Here is a 19,498-nt window from a genome sequence, read left to right on the forward strand (position 1 = left end):
AGGAGGGAAAATGAGGCTGATATTGAAAGAAACTGGAGAGGGAGAACTGCATTTACTTCATAATTTTATTTAACTAACACTGGTCCTACTCATATCTATGACCAAGAGTATTATCTACTCAAAATACTGATATTGCTTCAGTTCTTACTAAAACTGAAAAAAAAAATTTAATTTAAATAATAAATTTGAAACCTTAAAAGTTTTTTTAATCCACAAATTGAAAAGTTAAACAACATATAGCATTCTATCTTTATTGGCTTTAATATATTTGATAAAATATGCCCTAAATATAAAACGGCAATTTTTTTTGCCATCTCTGAAAGCCTTAGCAACTTATTAAAAATAAATTTTAAAGTTGTTCTCAAAATGCTTATTTAAAAAACACACACAGAGTAATTGATCTATAAGAATACATACAAAATAAGATTTAAAAACAATAATGTCATAATAGACTTTTTTCTTTTAGTAACGTACAAAGCATCATTCTGCCATGCTTCAGTATACTTGCAAACAAGTGGTCATTAAATGAGAAGTAAATTTAGAATCATTTTATGAAAGTTCTGATCCCTAACTCAAAACATATGACAGAGGAACTATATTAAATAAAAACATTTTAATTTCATTATTAGGAATGGATGACATTTTTATAATTAATTTCTTTGCACAAACTTCTGTGTTAGTAAGTTTCTTTTAAGGCAAGTTAAGTAAATTCTCTTCCTAAGTTCTCTTTAATTATAATTTATTATTCAAGAGATAAAACGGGTTCTCTATTTTATACTGAATCTATCAATGTCTTAAGCATCTTCATCGATTAGCTCCCTTAAGAAAGGGCAGACTATACCCATGAACGGTTGTAGATTGCTGGCCACATGCCCAGATAAATTTCGATGTTTTCTGAAAACCTTGCTCAGTAAGCTCTGCATGTTTATAGAAGATCTAGGGCACACCATTTGCACTGCAGCCAACAAACATTGCAGTGTGAGATACAGGCAATCTGATTATGGATGAAACAAGCATATTAATATGGATACCAATATTCAGAGTTATAAAAATGATAAGTTATAAAATGATAAGAAAGTGTTTTAATCTCCTCTTCTTCTCATATATTCTACCCATTAGAAACAAGAGGTAAATCTTATGCCTAAAAGGTACACTCTCTCAGCCCCTATTTTCAAAAGGCGAAGGGCCAGCTGGAAAGAAAAAAAAAAGTCCAAAGGAATGAAGGAGAAGAGAAAATGGGCCGGATGATCTACAAATGAGAAAATAAATTCCTAAACAAAGAGATGGACTCTGATGCTTTTCTGAGGGGTATGATGATGGAAAGTTTCTCAAAAAAGAGCAGGAAAAACCTCTTGAGATGGCAAAAAGAGCCATCCTAGAGTCATCTTCTCTGATCATTAAACACACCCATGAGAGAGGCTGCAGTGGGTGCCAGGAAAACCCAAGCAATAGCCCTTTACCTCTCTTTGAGTTTCAGTTCCTTATCTGGGAAAATGAGGAATTTCCATCCCTAGATACTCCAAGTGAAAACTGTGAAAATGACATTTCAGTGGTGCACTTTGACCTTCTTAAACAAAGGATGAACCAAATAATGGTTAATATTGAAGAAGGACCTCACATACTCAGAAGACAGAAAAAGGGCTGCTTGGTCAGCAGCCCCAAGGAAGACAATGAACAAAGGACTCTCTGGGCAATACTTGATCCCAAGGACATTTTCTGCTGTTCCTATGGGCACTGTATGCTTCTTTGGCTGTTCCCATGGACATTATCTGCCTGCTCACTCAAGAAAGGCAGCTAGCTGGTCCACCATTTTTAAAAAACGCTCTCTGCTCCTGCAACTAAGCAGTGTATTTGCTGTCACTCACTTTGGAAAGGCAGTTACTCCCCTCCAGGTGGCCTGGGAAATAAGCCCCTGCTGAAAAGACAAGATAGATGGCCTGGCCAACCCAACTCCCTTAGTTCCCATGACGATGCTCCCTTAGTTTCCATGACTACCAATATCCCTATATAATCTGTGCACCCAAAAAACCTGGGGAGCCAGGTCTTTAGAGCAGAAGCTCACCTGGGTCTCCGGGAAACTGCAATTTTCTAATAAATGCTTATACTGGTTAGCCCAATGCCTGTGTCAGTCATTTGGCTGAGTGGCACAGGCAGCAAGAGTCCAGACTCAGTTTCCCTCCAGTTTCAATATCATTGCATGATTCATTTTCATTCTATAGGCACACATTTACATGGTTTTGCTGCAGAAGTTTTCAAAATTAACCTTTGAGCAAAAGATCTGGGGGCCAGCTAACTAAAAAACAGTCACTACATTTTCCTGAAATAGTTTGATAAATTTAGGCAAAATCAGAAACATTTTACTTTCAAAATTTAAGGATATACAGTACACAAAAACGTTTAATTCTGCTTGTGTTTAACAAATAAAAAAAAATCACTAATTAACACAGAAAAGCTGCAAGATCAAGCTTTTTAGAAGTGAGAGAGAAAAAAATATATCTTCATTCTAATTATACAAAGTAGTATATATTAGTTATTGTTCTTTCCTATCTAGAACCAATTAGTAATTTTCCTCTTGCTTGGACAATTACTGTCCTGGCTACACAAGATTACCCTGCAGTGTATTTCAGTATTTGCTCATCAGATTCATCTGATAAAAACAAAAATAATAAACCCTCTCATAGTATGAACATCTTGTCCACCAAATGAGATTAAAACATTTTTGGTCTTTTTTAAACTGAAATTCAATATCAGAACCATTTTAGAGCTTCAGATCTAAAAAATTCTCCAATATATTTCATTCAAAAGTGAGATACATTAGTTTGGATTTAAAGCCTTTAAAGCGATTCTTTATGCAAAATCATTTTCAACATAAACATCCAATTCCCAACCCCTAAAGAATTTAAATGGTTTCTATTTTACCCGACATTCCCCAGGACCCTAAGAAATGTGATTATTTTACTTATCATCAGCAGACAGGTGGGTGTGTCTCAAAAAGGCTTCATCTATTTCTAGAAAAGCCAAGGTCGACACAGTTTCCAAGTTCTTCTCTTTAGGAAGCAAATCCCTTCATGGGGAGAAAAAAGAGCTCCAAACAACCATTTTACAATAGGTTTCAGTCTTCCTCTCCTCTAGAGGTCATTCTAGTTAACAGTCACTCCATTCGATGGATGGCTTGCCTTTCAGATGCTCATTAAGTATCTACTAAGTAACAGACATAGTGATAAGCCTCTAAAGACATTAAAATAAAAGTCCAGGTTCTCATACTTAAAAGATTAATCCTCAGTACTGCAACCCTGAGAGGTCAAGAGTTCCTTTGTGTTAAATTAAACCATTGAGTTTTTCTGCAGAATAAGGCGAAATATACATACATCCAATAATGAACAGTATGAACAACTATACACAGGAATACAAGAAATAGTCACATGACCATAAGTCTGCCACATGTTCTTCCCCTCTTTTAATGCTAGCAGTAGTGTGATTCTCAAAAATACACTAATAATATTAACAGTAAATAAAGAGCTCCAAAACACCTGCATGAAATGCATTTCCCCATACTAATGCCAGTCACCTAAACTTATTTTCAACAAGTATTCAAAGATATTCATGTGACTTGAGAAAATAATTACCATTTATTAAAACACTATGTGCCATGCACTGGTGGGAGTAAACGCTTCTCATAGATTCTCATAGTACATGAGATCATGTACTTTATGTTAATTCACTTGAAATGATCATAGTCCAGTAAGGTAGAGTTTGGTTATTAAAAAGAAACAATGGGCCCAAAATGGAGTCACCTGTGCTAACCCCATGTCACCAAACTAAGGCTTAATACCTGACCTAATGCAGTTTCAACTTTCCGCAGGAATGTAATCTTAAAAGGTCAGTCTGAAATTCTCTGGTCAGCAACAATGAGGTAAACTGCCAGATAGACCCTTTCTATCCCCCCAAAAAAGCGGTAATCCTGTCTTTTCTTATCCCTTCCCCTTTCTTCCTATAAAAGCTTTTCTGAGCAGATCTCTCAGATGTGCTTGTGTGCAGGCTGGGTGTTATTTGTTGAGTTTTAGATATTTGGCTTATTATCATTTCAAGGGGAGAGTTCTGGGGAGATCCCTCACTCCGCCATGCTTCTGACATCACTACTTGGTTCTTTTTAATAATCTCTTCATTGGTATTCTCTATTTGAAGAGACAATGACATTATACCATCCTTTATTTATTTAAGCATCGTTTCATTTTGTTCTGTGAATATATTTGGAAGAGCTACTGTGAACTCCTTGTCTACTAAGTCTATCTGATCTCTCTCAAAGGTAGTTTCTTTTGCCGGCTTTTTCTTTTGCTCTGTGTATGGGTCATATTTTGCTGTTTCTTTGCATGGCTCATAATTTGTTATTGAAAACTGGAGATGTTAAATAATATATTATAGCAATTCTAGATACTAGTTCTCTGCCCCTCCCCACCTCCGGACTTGTTGCTTCTCAGAGGGCACAGCCATGACCATACACACCGCATTCCTGGGAAGATGGTGATTTTAGCAAGGTTCTCATTGTCTTTCCCTGATCTCTCTGTTAAGCCTTCTCCCTCTGTTGATATCCCTTCCACCTCTTAGGTTCTGCTAATTGTTGGCTGAGTGGCATATTATTATCATTAATGCCTTGGGATATAAATTGCTCTATAGTCTGATCCAGTTAAATTCAGGCCCCTTTGAGGAATAGTCTTTGAGGCCAGTCTTTAGCTGTCTTCTTAGTTGTCTCTTTCCCCAGTTCTCACTGGTAAACAATTTAACTTGTTGAGCTCTTGAAATGACCAGTCTCCTATTATCTGCTTATTACCACCATCTCCATGGCTTTCAGGAGCACTCTTAGGCTTGAATGTCCCACATTCTGTTCCAGATAAAGCCGGTTCACTTGTGGGGAGCTTTGAAGCTCTCTGTCTTATAGCCTGACTCTATAGAGGTGAAACCTCTGTGCCACTGCACCAGAGATAGGGGCAGGGACAGTGGCCCATCTCTCTCAAAGTGACACCCTTGATTCATGAATAAGATACTGTGCTGGGATGACGGCATTTGAACTTCTCAGCTTGCCTCTCCTGGCATGCAATCTCCACCCTACATTTGGAAGTTGAATGGGAGGAGAGAGCCTCACCTCTCAGCCACGCTTGTCTGAATTAGAGCCTCTGAAACATAGATTTGATATGGAAGCATAGAGATGAGAAATACTGTCCCTTTCTGAGAGATACCGTAGCCCTCCACTGGGAGCTAAGGAGAGAAGGAGACCTGTGTCCTTTGCCACACCCCACCCTACCCCAGGGTGGTGCTTCTGTCACACTGAGCTGGGAATGGGAGAGATGCTGCAGATTATGGCTCAGATATCGCAGACATTCACTCTTTCTTACTGAAATTTAGTTGATTTTCTAAAACAAATGCTCATTCATTTGCTGTATGCCCATAAGAAAATTTTCAAAACTTAAAAAAATAATAATTTTTTTTTGTATTTGTAATTTTCTCACTGGGGAGAGGGCCTATAGAGCTCTCGTGCTACTCTTTTAGAAGTTGTCTCCTATTTATGATTTTAAATATTTATATAACATTTTGTTTATGCAAAATAGTGGGATCATAAGTGAACATACTCTTTTGTTTTATTTACTCACTATATTGTGAATATCACTCTTTCATTAAATATTCTGTCACGATATAATTTCTGGTGTCTCTTTAGAATTTCATTGTATAGATGAACAACAATATTTTTAAGTAATCTCTTATTAATTACTTAATGTAATCATTTTCATTGAAACACTATTAATAAGCAAAAGTCTAGAGAATATCTGGCTAGCCAAAAATTATACATATGCTTATTTTCTTTAGAAAGTTTTCAAAACAAGGAATATATAAATAAAAGGTAGGCATATATTAAGACTTCTGATAAAATATTGACTTGTGGAAACTTTGTTTCATTTAGCACTCCTACCAGCAATGAATGAGAGATTATCTCTAAAATTAGAGACTGCTTAGAAAATATTTCAGATTATCATATTATTTAAGGACAAATCTTAGCACTTCCATTTGAAAAGCCAACTGGGCTGAAAAGACAACTGGCTTTGTCCCACTCAACTGTGGTTTCCTGCAGCCTCGTGAGACGAGTGGACCGAATGGAGCACTCCATCGGCAGCATTGTGTCCAAGATCGATGCTGTGATAGTGAAGCTGGAGATCATGGAGCGGGCCAAACTGAAGAGGAGAGAGGTGCTGGGAAGGCTGCTGGATGGCGTGGCCGAGGTAATGGTCGCCTGAAACAGAAATGCCCTGATTCTGTAAAGTATCAGGGTAGTCGTCTTTTGTAACTCTTAATTTGAGGTTTCTCTCTCTCCATAACTGTAGATCAAATGATTATCTAGAGGTGTTATTTTCTTTAAGCTTTACATACTGATGGTCCTGCCTTTGCTAGATAGTAGAATTAAGCAAAAGTTACTCTAGTAACTGAGAATTGCTGTTGCATGCTCTGAATCTCCAGCCTTACCTCTTATAGACAGATTTGGCCCCCCAAATTTCCTAGAGCAATTTTTAAGTATGAGAATATGCATCACTATTCCCTAACATGGTTTCTTTCTCCTTCATTAGGATGAAAGACTGGGTCGTGACAGTGAAATCCACAGGGAACAGATGGAACGGCTAGTGCGGGAAGAGTTGGAACGCTGGGAATCCGATGATGCAGCTTCCCAAATAAGTCATGGTTTAGGCACACCTGTGGGTCTAAATGGTCAGCCTCACCCCAGAAGCTCCCGCCCTTCTTCCTCTCAGTCTACGGAAGGAATAGAAGGCACGGGTGGAACCGGCAGTTCCAATATCAACGTCTAGGAAGGGTGTTCTTAAATGTGTTCCTAATAGGTGAGAAGGCCGTCCTGAATTTCCATAGCAACGACACTGCAGTAAGTCCTCACTTAACATTGTGGACAGGTTCTTGGAACGGTGGTGAAATGAGGCATAATGAAACCGGCTTTACCATAGGCTCATTGACATACGCAAGTGTTAAGTTCCTCCGCATCTCATCAACGTTATAATTGAACGACTTTAATCCAGGACCCGCTGTATTTATATGCCCTGACCACCATATGCTGCTGGTCGTTGTAATCAATTGTTAATTCTTCTGCACTTTAATTTATTTTAGGTAAATCTTGCCCATGGATCAAAGATTTTTTTCCTTTTCTTCAGGTAAGAAATTAGTTGTAAATGTTGAGTACAGAAAAAAAGTCTTTGTAAGGTATATAGAGAGTGGAAAGTCCACTTGCTAACATGACTGAGTCTCAGTTGACAATGAAGTCGCCTTTTAAAGTTAGAAGAGAACTGTCAAAAGGCTTTTGAGTTTCATTTTCAATCACAAAAATCAATATCGTCATTTTTGCCCAATGCGTGAAGGGAAAGTAGGAGCACTCCTTCCTCCTCCGGCTTAGCTCATGGACGTACTACATAGCTTTCTTATAAGAAAGGAGCCTTTTATTTTAACTACTTTCTTAGGGTAAACTGTTCTAAAAGATGAGCTAGAAAAGAACTCCAAACGGAATGAGTATTAGTCATTACGCTAGAATTTGTATGAATGATTAAGGTACATGTTGAGTACTATGCTTTGTTATTTTATCGCATCTAATGTCTGTGAGAATAACTGTTTTGCTTAATTTTTTACATTATTTTCACTCTCATTTGAAATGAACTGCATGAAACCACTAAAGATCAATTATGGGTTAAAACTGTAATAGCCCGCTGAAATGTGAAAGGGTTAAAGAATAATTAAAACCTGAAACTGGACAAAGGAAGTCTATAACTTAGGCCTAGTTTCTGGAACCCCTAACCACATTCTGTTAATCATGAAACTTGGAACAATGAGCTCATACGCTAACTGCCAATTTTAGCCTGTGTAACCCTGCTTGCTTGCGTGGCATGAAAAATAATCAATTGTATATAAGCTGAAAATTACTGTTTGGCCATCGCCCATGGGAACACTGGCTATAGCCCATGGGAACATAGGCAATCACCCATAGGAACATAACATTCTAACAACAAGCTTTCTGCTTCTGTACTCCCCGCTTGCACACCTGACCAGTGGGTTGACAGGTAGTGAATAGGAGAAAGATGGACCCTTGTGGTTAAGACAGAATGAGGAATGGGATTTGGGGCTTAAAAACCTTGTATCTTGGCATTTCGGGGCTGCTCCTTTGCAAGGACAGCCGCCGGCTAATAAACTGTCTCCTGGTTAAGAGCACTCAAGTTGGGTCTGGTTATTCTGGTCACAACAAAAACGTCATCTCTAACCATAACATCAGAGAATTGGAATGAGTCCTATCACTGCTTTGCTTATTTCCATAATTAGTTTAGTATAAAGACTTAACTATATATTCTCTTTACCATGTGTCTCAACTTATTTGCAACTAAAAACAATGTTGTGACTAATCTAGGAATAGAACCTTACGAAAAATTTTTAGTATGTACTGAAATTTTTACCTCAGCAAATATGTTCATATTAAATAACATTTTAGGGGAATTTTGAGATTCATTAAAAAATACTATAAAACTAAAGTTTCATACTGTTTTAAGAATACACAATTCAAATACTCTTGACCCTGCATTTCAAACCTAGAATTTATACTCTAAATGGAGCTCATTTAATGAAAAGGAGTTTTGGGTATTAAAAGTTCATCCATTATCAGAGGGTATCAGCCAAAGTTTGAGTCGGCAGCAGTTTGGGGTTTTTATTTGTTGTTGTTGTTTGTTTGTTTGTTTTCATAAGGAGAGGGTCTCACCAAATTTGTGGGGAAGAAATTTATTTCTACTCAGTAAAAAATGAAAATCTTTTTTTTTCAGAAATGTCGAGTAGATGACCCTTTTGAAAGCTGATTGGACAAGTAAGAGAAAATGCACTGCTAGTGAATCACTCAGAGAATAACAGAAAAGAGGCCTGTTTTTTTATGCTATATTTTAAAGCACGTGTCCATTTAATGAGGAAACAAACCTTTCTAAGATGGCTTGTAAAGAAGTGATCACATGGGTTTTCTTTAAGTTATTTCCCATGGCTTTATCTTTATTTGAAGTATGCTACACAAAGTCCTTTGGGTAGTCTGCATTCCAGTTGTTACATGTAAACAAACTTCAATCTGAAGTGCAGCCATTATGTGGTATGCATGTGTATTGACCACATGATATACATCAATTATGCCACTAGAAAGTCTTTTTTGATAGTTACTATCATACTGTTTTCATTTCACCTGTAAAAATTTGCAAGTTTTTTATTTTTATTCATAAATTACATATTTTTTCTTCTTTAATCAGAACATTCTGTCCTCATCCTTCCCCTATCATCTTCCCCTCTATATTGATATTAAGATGTTATATTATGCTGGTCTCTCTCAACAAAAGAGAATTTCAGTGATGTGCAATACTGAACACTTTACTCCTTAATAAAGACATGATATAAAAGCAGATTTAAGGGTTGTCTTTCTTAAGTAGAAGCAGTTGTGTAATTTGCCCTGTATCATGAGCCTAATGGTAAAGGCTTAGATTCTCAAAAGGACATCTTCTCTTTTTATGTCCAAAAATAACATAATTGACACGTTACTTCCTCTGCAGTATGTACCTCTAGTAAGTTATTCTGATGACTGAATAGTGTTAGCCACCACGCACTAGTGACGGGTTGTCTCTAATATTTCTGCCATTCCAAAACCTTTGTACCTAATTCCCTTGTTGATTTTTCATGAGTTCCTCAGTGGGTATATAACAGGAGTCAGAGTGCTGAGTCTCAGGGATATACATATTTAATTTTACCCAGAACTGTCAGGCTGCCCTCCAATGGACTGCACCGGTCTACAGATCCACTGCCTGCATGAGAGTACCACTGTTATCCATACCCTCACCAGCACTGGTACCACCCAGCTTCCCAATCTTTGCTAATGGAATGATTTTAAAGTGAGTTCTTATTTTATTTTGCATTTCTCTGAGTCCTAATAAGGTTAAACATTCCCTCACAGTTAGTTGTTCAAAATTTTTTTTCTTTTGTAAATTGCCTATTAAACCCTCAAAAATTTTACACTTTGATTTAATGGGAAACAAGTATATTTTTATTTATAGCCTATTTTCCTACTGGGTCAAGGGTTCTTTTTGTTGTTGTTGTTGATTTGCAGAATTTTCTTGTATAATTTAAGTATTGATTTCTTTATCAATTGTGTAGTCTGTTAATATCTCTTATTCAACTGATAACTTTGTCAAAGTTTCCTTAGATTTTTATATGATAAAATCCATATATTTTTTTTTTTTTTATAGTTTTGGGGGATGTTAAAGAGAACATTCATTGTAAGGTCACAAACTTTTATTAAATTACAGTTTACCTTTCATACTTAATATCTTAAGAGCAACTTTGCATAAGGTCCATAGGTATTTTTCTCCATACAATGAATCAATTTTATCAACACTCTATTAAATAAGTCATTTTTTTTTTACTAGTTCATGGTATCACTAACGCAGTTCATGTTCATGTATATGCGTCTGTTTTTGAAATCTTAGGCTCTTACACCTATCTACAAATGTTCCTGCATAACAATTTTTATTTTTTTGAAAAATTGACTCAGTTATTTTTGTGAACCTTTATTTTTCCATAAAAATGTTAGGATAAGTTTGATTGATTCTTGGTGGGGGATGGTGGAGAAAAATTCTCACTGAAATTTAGTTGGAATTGCACTGAATTTATTGATTAGTTTTGGGAGAGCCAAGATCTTTATAATACCAGAAACATAATTCTTTATTCAAAACTTCCTTAATGTCCATTAAGTTTTCATTAAAATTTCTTAAAGATCTTACATATTCTTTAACAGAGTTTTACCGCTACAGAATCTTTTCTTCCATATTTTCTAGTTTGTTATTGCTGGTATAAAGGAAAATTACTATTTTTACATAATTTTTTTTTTTAGACGAGGCATCCCTTGGTTGACCTCACAGATTGCAAGGACCTTGTCAGCTTACAATCCCTTATTTTTTTATTTTTTACACCTACAGCACCTGGTCTTCCTAGGTGGTCTCCCATCTAAGTACTAACCAGACCCAACCCTGCTTTGCTTCCGAGATCAGACGAGATTGGGCTTGTTCAGGGTGGCATGGCTGTAGACTATTTTTACATAAATTAATCATAAATTGCACTTGTCGAACTCCTTTACTAGCTCTAATAAATCCTGAAGATTCTTTGGGTTTCTGTGTAGAAGACCAGCTCATTTTGTAAATAAAGACAGTATGGTGTTGAAAATTAGCAGTGATAGTAGACATGCTTGTCTTGTTTCTGGTTTTAATGGAAATGTTTCAGTTTGTGTTTCTCTAGAAGCCAAGGACTTGAGGCAGTTTATTTGGGGAGTGATTCTAGGAAACTGGAGTAGAAAACAGAACGCGCCAGGAAAGGAGAAAATGCCAATATACAGGTATAATATTGAAGTTGCCCCTGTAGGCAACAGGAACTCAATTCCACCTCTGAATACACTATGAAATGCATCCCATAATGCCCTGTCTGAAGAACATAAGGCTGGGGCATGTGTCAACTGACCCCAATCCCTACTGGTTGAGGGGCGTCCCAGGGATGTTAACACCTTCACATTCAGGCTATGCTTGCCCTTGGGCGGAGCAGGTTCTTTCAGCTTTGGAGAAGGCCTCACAGCAGAAAAGTGAAGAAATTTGTGTCATAGGCTTGACCAGGAGTGCTAGCAACATGATCTGAGCACACAAGGAACGGTTCACCACAGCTGCAACCAAAATCAGAGGTCAGAGGAAATGACACAGAGCACCAAAAGCATCTGCTTCATCCACCCCAGCACCACTCAGATCCACTCATGCCCACATTAAGTCCACTCTGGACTTTTTGAAGGAGGCTATATAACCTCTAGAAAACATAATACAGAAGAGTTAGTGGAGCTAGTTAGTCCCCGTTGCTGCTGTTTATCACAAGATCATAACTATTTCTCATCTTTCTCCTCTACTCACCTTTCTACAGTTCCCTGCTGTTGGCCAGTACTTCGGTTGTACTAGGTTGTTCATGTGGTGCATTAATCTACACCTTCTTTGCTGACAGCAAAGAAGTCTTTGGTTCCCTTGTCCTTTTTCAAGCTATGGTTATTAAGATTGCCTGTTTTCTGTAAACACTGGGAATGGAAACACCAAGTTACCTCTGTGAATTCTCCGCCCTGACAAGTAATAGTAAAGTCTAGCTTCTCCTAACAGAGATGGCTCACGTGACAACTGCTTTCTTTGCCTGCAATTCCACCAGCATGCTGATCTCAAAGTGACTTGAGTAGCAGATGGTTTCAGGTTGAGTAGAACCCTTACTGTATCCCCTACAGTAACTAAAAGTGTCCCCTACTCTTGAGGATTCAGGAGCTCCAATGCAGCAGAGCCTAAAGCTACAGAGACAGGAAGCACAAATTCTGCAAATGGGTTAGTATAGGAATGATACTGAGAGAGGCCAGTATCACTTGGTATATGGACTTGTGTATTCTAACTGTTGGGAACAGGTACTCTTGGTTTAATGCAGGATCTACAAACTTTCCATAAGGACCAGATAGTAATTTTAGGATTTATGAATCATAATGTTCTCTGTCACAACTTTACCATCATAGCACAAAAGCAGCCATAGACAATACAAATATGAATGAACATGGCTGCGTTCCAATAGTTTTATTTACAAAAACAAGCAGTGGAGCAACCACTGCTTAGTTTAACCCCAGTTTAATGCATATAACACATCATGGAGGATGGCACTCCAGTCCCTGCTGAGTGTGTCATCCATGAACTGGAACTAGCATGATGCTGATAACCAGTGGGTTGTAACAGTAATAGCCAAAATGTACTGAGAGCATCCTATGAACCAGGTACTTCTAGGCACTTTACATGCATTCCCTTGTTTAATCTTTACACCTCTGCAGAGGTTAGATACTACTAGAATTCCTGTTTTGTGGATAAGGATACAGACTAAGCTAAGTAAGTTAATCAAGTCCACAGACCTGATGAATGAAGGATGAGGATGGGAGTAGAGGGAAGAAATTTGTAACTATGGAGATAAAGAGGCCCTGTATCCCTCACTCGGAACTCTTGGAACACTTCTTTTAAGTACAACTCCCTAGCTTCTGGTGAAGCCCACTGTCCCCATCCTGGCTTCTGTATGTTTGCAAAAGTGACCCACCACAGGTGATTTGTCAAGTTACCCTGGTAATTCTGCAGTACATTCCAAATCTTAGCAAGGACATAGTCTGTGATTCTGAGCTGGTCACAGTCTCTGAAACTCAAGATATCTCATCTGCAAAATGAAAATGATAGGACGGCTTGAGGTTTCCCAAACAGTATACCGCCAAGCCCTTAATTATTGAGATGCCTCAGGTTTTGCTGCTTTGCAAAAAAAGGAGGCCAAATGGAGAGGCCACATCCTTACTTGGATCAGAGCAGCACCACTTTCAACTGTCATTTATCAGAGACCCAGATATGCCAATCTGTGGGGTTTCCAGGTGAAAAAAATATGATTCTGCAAGTTTAAAAAAGATTTGAGGACCAGGTAATGTTAAGGGCTCATTTAGTTCTAAATACGATTCTGATATTTTGGTGAATACAAAATATATGGCTTTTGACACAATCGTTACACATTAGATCAAGATCAAATTATGAGGAAAGGGGAGGGCCCTTCTTGTTGCTAAAATGGATGCTGTCCAATTTATAAGTGATTTAATAAAACCAATTTTATCTTCAAAAAATATATATAACGAATGTAGGTTAAATGCCTGGAAGCATAAGAAATAAACTCAGAGAGACAGTTGTGAGAGCTGCTCTCCCTCCTGCACCCTGTCTGTCTTCTCTTTTTTCTCAGTCCCCGCTCCCCCATTCAGGTACCCGGTTTGACTTGGTCGGCTGGCTTCCGACAAATGCCTTAATTGCTTATTACAATCCTAAATCAGAAATTTCCATTGAATCACTTGGAATTCCCAGGTCCACACCTCGGAGATAACAACACAGCAGAGAGAAAAAAAGAACAATAATCTTTCTTTCTTCTCTTCTTTCCATAAGCATCCCAGATGATCACTGATTCTTATGAGGCAGGCAAAGAAAACCTCACCCTAGGTAACAGCAAAGAAATGTGGAAGTTCAGTCTAGAAAATAAGAGTCACTTTGATTTAGAATGTAAGTATCTTATGTTCATATTGCTCAGTGGGGACAAAAGTAGGCTATAGGTCAACATGTGAATCGTCCATTTAAAAAAATGTGTATACAAAGATATGGAAACCCAGGAGGTACACAAAGATGGTAGCTATGCTGGTGGGGTTCCAAGTTTTCTTTTCTTGGGATCTTTATTCCAGGGAGGATAAACAAACCTTTTAGGGTGAGGTGGGGATGCTGATTATCTCCTGCATTGTCTTAGTGAAGATGAATTGTTGCAATTATTTGGGTTAGCTTGACATACAAATTCCTATGGATATGGTTTGAATTAGTCTTAAGTCCTAACTCTTGTCTTTACCAAGAATCCTCTGACCTCAACTTCACACTTGAGATGAATGTTATTAGTAAATGTCCACATAACATTTTACTATTTAAATTAACAAACTGGTGTTCTGGCTTAATGATCCCTTTTTGAGGCTGGCTGTTATGAATGAATTCCTCAGAGCAAAACAACACCCCTTGGATGCACTGAAAAAGTAAAATCCAGTTCCTGAACATTCAAAATGCGCTCTCGCACAAACTCCCTGGGAAGCCTGATCTCAACTGGTAGCCAGCCCTCTTAACCCCCTTAACCACAGGAACTGATGTCACAAAGGCTGAGTATACTGAGGGCAACTTCAAAACTAATTCCAGATGTATAAACTCACTTTTTGTCTTTTGACAATTCAGGAAGTGGGAGTGGGGTAAGAGAGAATGAAGTATTAAGGAGCAATATACCTGTTCTATTATGCAGAAACAGGATTTTAATATATCTTGAAAATCAAATTACCAGCAAATTTCTTAGGAATCTGGTTTACCAATATTTTAACTACAGTTTCACATGAAGCCAGAGCAACAACTGTTTACAGCAGGGGTCTCTGCAAACTATGGCCTTTTGGCCAAATCTGGTTCATACTACCTATTGTATAGCTAAGAATCCATTTTAAATTTTTCAAGAATAGTTTTTACATTTTTAAAAAGTGGTTTGTTTGTTTGTTTGTTTTTCCAGTAGACTGTGAAGTTTTATTATTCAGTCCCTTCACAGAAAAAGATTGTCAATGCCTGGTACAGAAATAAAGCACAATCCCCAGTCCTGCCACCACTCAAAAAAATGTCAAACAAACTAACAAAAACATTACAAAACCAAACAGAAGGAAGAGGAAGTGAAAAGCTGACATTTGAACCAAAGGAAGAAGGCCTTCCTTGCTTTTGGCAACTTTAGTCCAAATCTGCATAACAGAAGATTCAAAATATTTTGGCAATAATTCAAAATAAAGAAATTTTAGTGAAAAAGCATGTAGTGGAAGTTGAAAAAGTACATATGGGTGTCTGCTTCTCTTGAAGTTGGTTGAAAATAAACAATTCAATATATACGACCATGTAAGCATTAAATTTTAAAGCTAAAAAAATTCTCATTTGGTCTATGGCCATGCCACCTTGAACAAGCCGGATTCTGTCTGATCTTGATAGCTAAGCAGGGTTGGGCCTGTTAGTACTTGGATGGGAGACCACCTAGGAAGACCGGGTATTATAGGCATAAAAAAAAAAAATTATCATTTTATAGATGCAAGAAGGAATTCAGAGATGGAAAGATGTATGAAAATAAATAACATAAAAAGTAAAGTAAGTATTAAGAATCACTTAATCTTTCTGATTTCCATCTGAGATAGATAAAGCAATATTTCCAGCATAACTATATAATTTATCATACCAAGAGACTAAAAAAAAGTAAGAGGCATATAAAATTATATAACTTTCTGACAGTATTTTTCGATTACAATTGATTTTATTATATTGGTGGGCATGTAAAATAGTTTTACTCAAACACTATTTTCAAAAATTCATAATTCACCACATGAAATTAGTTTGGATTATATGTCTGTGTACACACACAAAATGGGTTGTAATATAAATATGCAATATGAATATATATTTTTTACCATGGACACTAGTCAAAAATTTTAACACTACAATGACTTGGAAGTGCTCTCAAGCCATCGAGCTTCTGTAATCCTACTGCTACATCAAAAGAAAACTTTAGACACAGCACAGCAAGAGATATCATAAAATACTACACAGTTCTGCCACAGGGACGTAAAATAAAACAGAAAGCACAAAATTTCTATAAAGTTAGTGCCTTCGGTAGGACCCACAGCCCAAGACAGTGATCCTCAGAGGCTTCAGGGACAATCATAAAGTTATCACATGTTACCAGCTTGTCACCAAGTGTCTAAAGGATAGGAGCATGTGCAGAGCTCAGCATCAGCCCCTTTCACTGACAACTTGGTCATTAGTAGTGGCTGCCAGTAGACCAGCCGTGGTGAGAGCCCACGCCGCTGGACCATGAGTGCCCTCCGTCACTGCACCTCGACTTGTCTGTTCTGGGGCCCACTGAGCAAGCATGGCGTGGCCTAAAGAGGTCTTATAAATAGGAGTAATGTGGTTTCAAATATATGTAGGTGGTTTTGAGGTTAATAAAATTCAAATCTAAAGACCATGAAGGATAGCTTCAAAGATGGGAAAACATATGAGCACATCTGCTTCCTCTCCAGCAACTGCCTCTTCAGCCTTCCCACTTTTCCATTCCTTTCTTACTGCCTCACCCAACGTGCCGAGGAGCCTTCCATAGCAAGTCTTCCTGTACTCTTCTTTGAAAGCCTCACTAGAGCAAATAAAGGAGTATAAATAGTACCTGACATTCATTTATACCTGTTTTCTTTTACTTGAAACCAAAGTAATTTATTTATCCTTTCCATTATAAATATGTTCTTCTACCATACAAAAACAAAATTCAAAAGAATATATAGACATATTCTGAAGTAAATTTCTATAAACTAACATTTTTCTTTCTACTTATAGGACTTATGCTGTTACATATACTTTAAAAAAATTATTAACTTAATGTTTAAGATGAAAATTTTATGTTTCTAAACGATAATTAAAACAGAATTATATAAAAAGATAACTAACACAAAGGGAAGATAAGAATGACAGGACATATTAAAATCTTATTAATTTTAAAAGTAGGTAGTATTAGTATTTTTGGCTGTTTTTTAAAGTATTTTTTGTATATGATGTATAGATCTATATTTCTCTCTGTATTTATATTTTACACAGTTCTCTGTGTAAAATATTTATTCCTGTGTGAGGAAGAGTGTATTCAGAGAACTGCAGGTAAGCCAGGGTTATGGAAAGAGAAGAAACTGTACCAAGAAAAAGAAAAACTAATTAACCCTGAGGGTTATATAATAATCATGTAAAAAGAGGGTATAATAATGCGTTTTTAGATGATGTATTAATACCTCACTTTTTAAAAAAAATCAGAAAAATTATACTTAAATTTCAAAGATAAAAATATAATGCCATGTTCTCAGACTGATTGTCGCAACCATATGGCAGGGCACTTGCTGATGCTGAATGATACTCTAAGATGCCCAGTCACAGGGGTCTACACCCTGGTGATCCTCGGCTCACTGAGTCCCTAATCCCTGTAATACTGAGATGTGTTTACATTTAAAAGGGGATAGTGAATGCAAAGTGATCTCCTGAACTGAATCCTGGAACAATAAAGGAGGATTAGAGAAAAAGCAATGAAAACGAAATAAAGTGAGAGTTTTAATTAACAGTAAAGTACCACTGTTAATTTCCTATCTTTGACCTGCACCATGATATATAAAGTGGTAACATTAAGAAAAGATGGATAGATCTTTGGAAATATAGCAAAGTGAGAGACACCCCCAGATTTTTCCCCCTGAAACAACAATAAGCTGAACATCTAAAACTCAACAAAAAACATCCAAACTGAACACCAGCATGTCTGAGCATGGGATTTGCACATAAGAGCTACCACAGGTCAGAACCCTGGATGTTGGGCAGTGGACTGAGAGGAATAAAGAAGCTGCCTCTCGCAGTCTCCAGAGCTCCCTGTAAGAGGAGTAGGAGGGGAGAAGGAGCAGCGAGTTCCCTGAACAGCCCTGCCTGGGAAAGCTGTGAGCTCCCCACAGCCAGCTGGCAGCAGTGCCAAGTCATCAGGGCAGAAGGCAGAGAAGCCAGATGGCAGAAAAACAACAGTTGATTTTTATCGGCCCTGGTTGCAAAACCGAAGCTGAGCTGCAGCCCTCAAACCCCAATGCAGAGGGCCCCTCCCCCCATACCCTCCAAGACCAATCACCACAGAACCCCAGGGGAATCTGAGCAAACACTAGCAAAACTGTTGCTAACACTGACAAGGACTGAAACTGAGGGTAGTGAGCGTGATTAAATATCTACAAGAAAATAAAAAGGCATTTTTAAGGCTTCTTATAAGCAAGGATTAAAGAGGCTTAAATGCCACCTACTGGAAACCAAAAGAAAAGCATCTTCTTTGCAACAGCTAAAAAAAGACCTTTATATAATAAATCTTTCTGGAAAAAAAGCAGAATACATTACCATTAATGTCCAGACAGAGAAATAGTCCATTAAACACCATGAACAACCAAGGAGACAAGGTATCTCAGAGAGAAAGAGAAAAATCATAGAAATTAAGCTTACAGACTTAGAAATAAGCAACTTAAATGACGGAAAATTCAGGATGGTATTTATAAAAAAACTCGGTGAATTCCGAAACGAGTCATATCAACAATTTCAGGAATTGAAAAAACACCTAGATGAGGAGAGCAAGCAGACTGAAACCCTCAAAAAGAACCAAATAGAACTTCTGGAGATAAAAAAAAATTACAGAAATAAAGAAAACAATAAAAGAAGTGAAAAAAGATACAAACATGGAGGAAAGGAATGGTAATATTGAAGACAGAAATCTAGAAATATATCAGAAGCAAGAAGGGAGAAACCAAAGAATGGAAAATAATGAAAGAGAAATTCAAGAACTAGCTGATACCATTAGGAGAGGAAACATAAGAATAATGGGCATTATCAAAGATGAGGAAAAGGAGCAGGGAATATAAAGCATTTTCAGACAAATAAATAACGAGAATTTCCCAAATCTAAGGAATGAGCTGGAGCTGGAAAACAAGAAATCAATAGAACACCCAATTATTTCAACCCCCAAAGGCCAACTAAGACACACTGTATTAAAATTATCAAAAATCAGTGACAAAGATAGAATTCTCATGGCAGCCAGGGAAAAGAAAATGGTAACTTATAGAGGAAAACCCATTATATTATCCTTGGACTTCTCAGCACAAACCTTACAAGCCAGACAGGAAGGGAATCAAATATTGAAACTAGTAAGTGAAACGAACTACCAGCCTAGAATAATGTATCTAGCTAAGCTCTCCTTTAGATATGAAGGAGAAATTAAGACCTTT

At 37.3% G+C, this 19,498-nt stretch overlaps 1 protein-coding gene and 1 pseudogene across 1 annotated transcript; one reads left to right on the top strand and one right to left on the bottom strand.

Moving 5' to 3' along the window:
• The first annotated feature begins 6,096 nt into the window (after positions 1 to 6,096).
• Positions 6,097 to 6,848, top strand: LOC112478900 (polycystin-2-like). Its single transcript, XM_025046017.1, has 2 exons — positions 6,097 to 6,269; positions 6,612 to 6,848. The coding sequence occupies exons 1-2, from the start codon at positions 6,144 to 6,146 to the stop codon at positions 6,846 to 6,848; spliced, it is 363 nt and encodes a 120-aa protein (XP_024901785.1). The 5' UTR covers positions 6,097 to 6,143.
• A 4,170-nt stretch (positions 6,849 to 11,018) lies between these two features.
• Positions 11,019 to 11,137, bottom strand: LOC112478940 (annotated as a pseudogene).
• Between the last annotated feature and the right edge of the window lie 8,361 nt (positions 11,138 to 19,498).

Source organism: Pteropus alecto, unplaced genomic scaffold (genome assembly GCF_000325575.1).
Source record: "Pteropus alecto unplaced genomic scaffold, ASM32557v1 scaffold63, whole genome shotgun sequence".
NCBI classification, from domain to species: domain Eukaryota; kingdom Metazoa; phylum Chordata; class Mammalia; order Chiroptera; family Pteropodidae; genus Pteropus; species Pteropus alecto.